General features: G+C 40.2%; 1 protein-coding gene across 1 annotated transcript; it reads right to left on the bottom strand.

The window, feature by feature from the left end:
* Window positions 1-212: 212 nt before the first annotated feature.
* LOC118470032 (uncharacterized) lies at window positions 213-4,111 on the bottom strand. The gene is made up of 8 exons (XM_055017805.1): window positions 3,943-4,111; window positions 3,682-3,813; window positions 3,142-3,249; window positions 2,451-2,598; window positions 1,551-1,730; window positions 1,327-1,384; window positions 1,184-1,295; window positions 213-945 (listed from the first exon to the last, which is right to left on the bottom strand). Exons 1-8 carry the CDS (start codon window positions 4,109-4,111, stop codon window positions 686-688), a joined length of 1,167 nt encoding a protein of 388 aa, XP_054873780.1. The 3' UTR covers window positions 213-685.
* Window positions 4,112-6,635: the final 2,524 nt, after the last annotated feature.

Here is a 6,635-nt window from a genome sequence, read left to right as displayed (position 1 = left end):
ATGGCATGGAAAATATACTTGTTGCACGTTTTATGTTGGAAAGAAGGAGACTGAACAGTGTTATTACAGATGTTTCAGTTCATAATCAGAGAATTGAAAGACTATGGGCAGAACTCAATAGAGTTGCAGACACTTCATCAACATTTTTAACTTCATGGCAGAACAAGGTATTCTTGATTCATTGAATGAACTACATCTTTTTTGACTGCATTATGTTTATTTGCCAAGACTTCAGCAGGCAGTGACCGAATTTATTAACCAGTGGAACAACCATGGCCTCTCGACACAAGGGGGCCAGACACCTCTTCAGTTGTGGCATTCAGGTGTCATTAACAACATTGGAATTGAACCAATTATAAATGACATTATACATTTAGACACAGAGTATGACGTCAATGAACACTAGCCTTTGCCGCAACTTCAAACTAATAACAACATTACAATTCCAGACATTACAATAACAATCAATGAGACCACAATGAACAGGATCCAACAAGTAAATCCAGTGGAAAATGTTGGGAACCATGGTATTGATTTGTTTTCCTCACTCTTCCACATCTTTCTGTAAGGAGACTATGTTAATGTGTTTTCCTTTCAACTATGTTTTGTTCAAACTTTCTGTAAAACTAATAAACAATGTGTAAATAAAAGATGGAGAATAGAACATAAAAGACAAACATGCCATTCAGGCTCTGCCAAACCCATATGTGTTTCCTAGGGCAAAGTCAAACTTCTCCTTAAAGAGATGGTATGACGCATGGAGTGGCAACCTGATACAGTTAACACAGGTGTTGGCCATTGGGAACAGTGGTGTAGAAGAGAAATCGTCATCTCTTTTATGAATGAACTCAACAGACGGACTTGGGTAAAAGCCAATAGGAGGGACAACAGATGCTCCAGTGGCGAATGCCAATATCTTCTGTAGTTTAGATGGTCCTTCTTCTTCTATAAAACAGAACAAAATCAACCTTTGCTAGGTATTTTTATTTGTCTAATTAGAATGATTAATATCTCTACAGTTTAAAGCCTAAAAGTATATTGTACATATACACATACATGCAAATACACATCTGAACATATATTCATTCGGCTTTCCCTATTAAGTCCTTGTCTGAATAGTAGTTTCTTCATTATAAAAAATGCATTATTTCTCAACCAAATGGCAAGGATTCAAGTCAAATACCTTCTGCATCTTGAAGATAGTCTCTCCAAAAGGGAATCACCACTTCCTCTACAACTCTCTTGTTGCTCCCTTCTGGGGACAGACGAATGGCGAAAAGATCATCCAACTGGTCAGCAGTCATAGCAGAACAGGGGGCGAAAGCTGTCTGGATGTTTTTGGATTTTCTCCAGAACCCCAAGAGTTTTCAGTCCTTCATGGAATCTGTAAAAAAACAAAAAAAAAACAAACAAAAAACAATTGTTTTTGTTGAATTCATTCAGAATTTTTGACACTGTCAATTTGTTAAAGGAACGTAGTCTGTGTTGGTTGATGGTTAAAATTCTATTCCATATTCTGATTAAACTGACTGTTAACCAACACTGAATACCTTTGGAATGGTCCTTGAACTCTGTGGATGACCTGAAACATGACAATGTCTTGTACCAGCAGATCCCTGTCTCTGATTGACCGAAGAGGCCTCAGACATCCTGCATTGGCCAAGTAGTCAAGCAGAGGTGCCTTTGCCTTTTCAAGGTCCTCAATGGTTGTGCTTTCAGATACCTGGCATCACAAGAAGCAGCATATTGGCTTGCTTTAGAAGCTAGTTATTAGTTAACAATTGATTGGAAAGGGCTAGCCCTTTAGTGAAAATATCAGTAATATTAAATGAACAGTATAATTAATTAATTAATTAATATTTGGTCACATGATCAATTTTTATTACCGTTTCCTAACAGCAGGGGGTTGCTTAACTTACTCTTTGGCTCAGCTTACCACAGTCTCCCCTATAGGGCTATTATTCTACTTATATAAACTCTAAGTGTGTTTTTTCTCTTTATTAATACAAAGAAAGAAAGGTTTTACCTGACATCTTCTGGAATACACTCACCAAATCCATCCCTGATGTGTTGTATGACAGTCTGGTGGTCCCAGACCTTCTGGAACTCAAAGGCACTGAGGATATGTCCATGTTTGTGCAGCCAAACTTTTGTGCCTTGTTTGCAGACAATTCCCCATGACGGATTTGGGAGTAGTATTACATCTTTGTTGAAATCGTCATGCTGATGTGCACGGACTCTGAAATAATAACAGAAGAACAGACTGCGCGTAAACAGACGGTGAGGGTCACGCTGCCATAGCTGAAACAATTCAGAGACAATGGCAGCAGATCGGCAAGTTAACGGTTTAAAACTCAGTTAACGAGCTTCGTCATCGATCAGAAATTTTAAAAAAAACAGAATATGCATCAATAGTTAGAATGGCAACGCAGTGTAAACATCCATCTCACTTCTTCTCCGTGTGCTCGATGTGCATGTGCTGAAGCTCTGCTGAGCTTGATAACGTGGCATGGAGGTCCGTAAAGGGCCAACAGACGGCTGTGGCGCGCCGCTGGAGAACATCACAACCTCCTGCTGCATCAGCAGAGCAAAAAACATCTGGACAGACAGCACACACCCTGGCCAGACACTGTTCAGCCTGCTGCCATCAGGGAAGAGACTGAGATCCTCAAAATGCAGGACAAACAGGCTTAGGAACAGTTTCTCTCCATGGTCCATCAGACTCCTGAACTCCAAACACCTGTTTACCTGAACGCACAATATCACTTTTTGCTGCTTTCGTACAATCTCCTAACATATTTATCATATTCTACTGGTTCCTATTCCATTTCATCTACCTCCCATATTGCACATATCTGGCCTCCTTTGCACATGGTGTCTTTTTCAATATTGTTTGTTATATATGTACTTTCAATTTTATTATTTAATGTTGATAATTTATTACTTACTGCTTGTTGTCGTGCACCGTCCAGTGGAAGCTCTTTATATTTTCGTCATGCCATGTAAGATGACAATAAACATCTATTCTATTCTATTCTATTCTATTCTATTCTATTCTATTCTATTCTATTCTAATCTAAATACCTAGGAGTTTGTGGTGAGTCGGACTGGCGATACCGGGCCGCCATTGTAGAAACTCACGTAACAAAGACGACTTCTTTGTCCGTTCGTGTATCGCGCAGTTCTTGCGAGACGACGCGTGTGATTGGACGAGCAACTCTAACACGATGATGTCATGACGCAGCATTTCTGAAAGTAACATACTGACTTAGAAGAATAGAATAGAATAGAATAGAATAGAATAGAATAGAATAGAATAGAATAGAATAGAATAGAATAGAATAGAATAGAATAGAATAGAATAGAATAGATCTTTATTGTCACTGTTACAGAGAACAATGAAAATCGGTTTAGTGCTCTCCAAATAGCAACATCAAAAATAGTCTGTATAAAACAGCTTACAAAAATATATACAACATAAGAGCAAAACACCTTAAAAAATATATACAACATAAGGGAGCAAAATTGCACATGGTATGAACTGCACTGAATCATAAATATTGCACTTGCAGGTATGTGGTATTGTCGTTCAGGGGGGAAGGAGCAGACATTTGACAGCTTGGGGATAAAAGCTGCTTTTGAGTCTGTTGGTTTTGACTCTAAGTGTCCTGTAACGTCTACCTGAGGGGAGGGAGGAGAATAGAGAGTGTCCTGGGTGTGAGGGGTCTCTGGTGATTCCCCTGGCTTTCCTCTGAAGTCTGCTGGTGTAAACGTCTCTGAGGGGAGGTAGTGTTTTCCCAATCACCCACTCTGCTGCTCACAGTGCAGCAGGTGAACCACACTGTACAGCAGTAGGTCAGGAGGCTCTCAATGGTGGAGCGATAGAAGTTTATGAGCAGCTTTTGGGGGAGCTGAGCCTGACACAGCTTCCTGAGGAAGTACAGTCTCTGTTGGGCCTCCCCACCTGGTGTGAGTTGTGGGTGGACCATGTGAAGTCCGTAGAGATGTGGACCCCGAGGAACCTGAAGCTCTCCACCCTCTCTACCTCCTCTCCATCAATGTAGAGGGCGGAGTTCTCAGTTCGCTTGGATCTTCTAAAGTCCCAGACCATCTCCTTGGTCTTTCCAGTGTTGAGGTTCAGGTTATTGTGGTGACACCATCGTCACAGATGCTGGACCTCCTCCCTGTAGGTCAGTGCTTCTCAATTTTTTTATGTCGGGCCCCCCTTCGGAGGTGTTAAATCCTAAGGCCAGTAACCTCCTAAATCAATTGAATTCATCAAATAACCATCAGAGAATTACTGGACCAGCTCTCCATCTAACGGGTCCGGTTCCTGCAGCCCAGAGGGTCTAACCCAGATGGGATCTGAGGAACGTTAAGCTGGTTAGCGAGAAAATTCGCCTAGCTTCTAACTGCCTCCATCCAGACGCCTATCCTGCTTCCTCTGATAACTAACTCAACTGAGTAGCCACTTTTGAATGGTCAAATTAATTACCAGTCATGTCTGCAGCTTTTCTCTTAACGGATTTTGCACTTGGTAAGTTGCTAGGTTTAAATTTAGAGTTTAACGAACGGATAACCCCAAGGATAAGTTTAAAAAAGGCCACCCTCGGCCCCAACGACTAGGTAACCTGACAGAACCTTTGTTTTGATGTAATGCACACATTAACCTGACTTTTTACAACCTGAGATGATATATATGATTAATTCATCATCATGATAGGAATAAATAGAATTTCCAATCTGTTAACTTTAATTGCAGGATGAATATTTTATTATAATATTTCAGCAGGGAAATAGCAATAGCCCATAAATCATCAGACAATCAATGAAACATTAATTCTTATAACAATTCTCTAATATGACTCCTAAGTGGAACTATGCTTTTATCTAAGAAGAGCAATAATCACCCAGACTATGTAATTTGGAGGGGGAGAGCAGACGGTGTGGCCACACCTGGCTGCTCACCTGAAGACCGACGAGCCACTGGGGCTCTGCTCCAGGGAGGAGGTGGAGAGAGAGTTCAGTCCTGATTTAGAACTGCTGGTATCCTTTATGTTGTTTGGACCAATAAAAACTTTGTTATAATCCACTCTGGTGTCAATCCTTTGGAAATAATAGAGTTCAGTATGTTCCTTCAGTCAGTGCTATTGTTAGATCCCAGTTCTGTAATCCTCAAACAGTGCAGAAGAAGCAGTCCTTAAATCCATAATTCCTGTGGAATAGTTATTCCTTTGCAGATAGTGTTGAATTCTCTTCCAAGTTACGTGGTAAAATCCCTCATGCTCAGAACATTGCTGCCTGGTTTGCATCCAGTGACTACCTCCTAACTCTCCCAATAATTCTTTCCAACAGGTGCATTTTATAGCAGAACTTCTCTCTTCAGAATTTACATATGCAATGACAGCATATTCAATTTACATACGTGATGATGGCACACTTTAATTTACATATGTGATGACAGCATACCCAGTTTGCATACGTGATGACGGCACACTTTAATTTACATACGTGATGACAGCATTCATCCCCCTCCTTACTCGTGCACTGCTCCCATCCACCGACCTCATGGCCTCTGCATGCTCTGGAGGAACCAAAACCACCTGCTTGGACTGTGTGGCCCTTTCACCCAGTCTCAACTTTCTATTGACGTATTTGTTCCATCTGCAGCTCAGAGCAGACCTCCGGTCGGGGAACAGGAGAAGCTGATGTCAGTGCCTAATAATCACTGACACCACACTGTACATCTCTGCACAGTGCGCACAGACTTACTATAACCCACCCAAAATATATTGTTTATTAACTTTTACGGTGACCCAAGTTTGTCTTGTCTCCCGACTTCTCGCTTCACCTCCAAGTCAACAACCTCCTAATTTCACAGGGTGATCAAACTCTTCTGTAAACATCTCTATTTCATAGTAATCAAAACCTTAAAAGCATTTCCATTTTCATAGTAATAAAAACCTTAACACATCAATTCTCCTGGTAACCCTAGACCTCTCTCCCTACAGTGAGTTGCTGCCCCCATGTGGTTACTTCTTATACCAACATTATAAGGACATGTATTCAGACAATCACCTTTATTGAAATGAGACACTCCTGTAACTCAGTTACCCCTAAACCAATATTATAAAAGACAAGTATTAAAATAATCAACTCCCCACTCTTCTGATTTCTACACAGTTTCAAATAAAGATTGTATAAAAAAGACATTTTCAAAAAATAATCAACTCACCACCTTTCACAGTGAGGTACTCTTCTGATTTCTACACTGTTTCAAATAACAATTGTATAAAAAATAGGCGTTCGGTTAGTTTAAACACATTTATTATGTTATTGCATGAATCAATCATAAATCACAGGTTATAATATCATACTGTGTTCCCTTATTTTGCTGTTATTCTGCCAGAACCCCACACCTAAGGCTGACTCGGGGATCTCATACCTCTATGATCTTTGACAGAGGACAAAACACTTTCGCGCCCCCCAATAACTTTGTGTCTATATATATATATTGAGAGTTGGGACAAAATGGGTTAGAAAAATCATTTTTTTAAAATCCACACTATATTGTTTAGAGTTATATATTTCTCTAAAGAAAAATCTTAGCTATTTAACCATGTAAAAGAACAGGC

The sequence above is a fragment of the Amphiprion ocellaris genome, chromosome 2 (assembly GCF_022539595.1).
Source record: "Amphiprion ocellaris isolate individual 3 ecotype Okinawa chromosome 2, ASM2253959v1, whole genome shotgun sequence".
Classification (NCBI taxonomy): domain Eukaryota; kingdom Metazoa; phylum Chordata; class Actinopteri; family Pomacentridae; genus Amphiprion; species Amphiprion ocellaris.
This window is presented reverse-complemented; position numbering and strand designations above follow the sequence as displayed.

Bases quoted from the DNA above. Each gene is read 5' to 3' on its own strand.
- LOC118470032 (XM_055017805.1), bottom strand. From the start codon at position 4,111: ATGGTCTGGGACTTTAGAAGATCCAAGCGAACTGAGAACTCCGCCCTC. The intron at 1,296-1,326 runs AGCTTTCGCCCC...GCTATGACTGCT, and splicing joins AAATCCAAAAACATCCAGAC to GACCAGTTGGATGATCTTTT. The intron at 946-1,183 runs GTATTTGACTTG...TCTGTTTTATAG, and splicing joins CTATCTTCAAGATGCAGAAG to AAGAAGAAGGACCATCTAAA.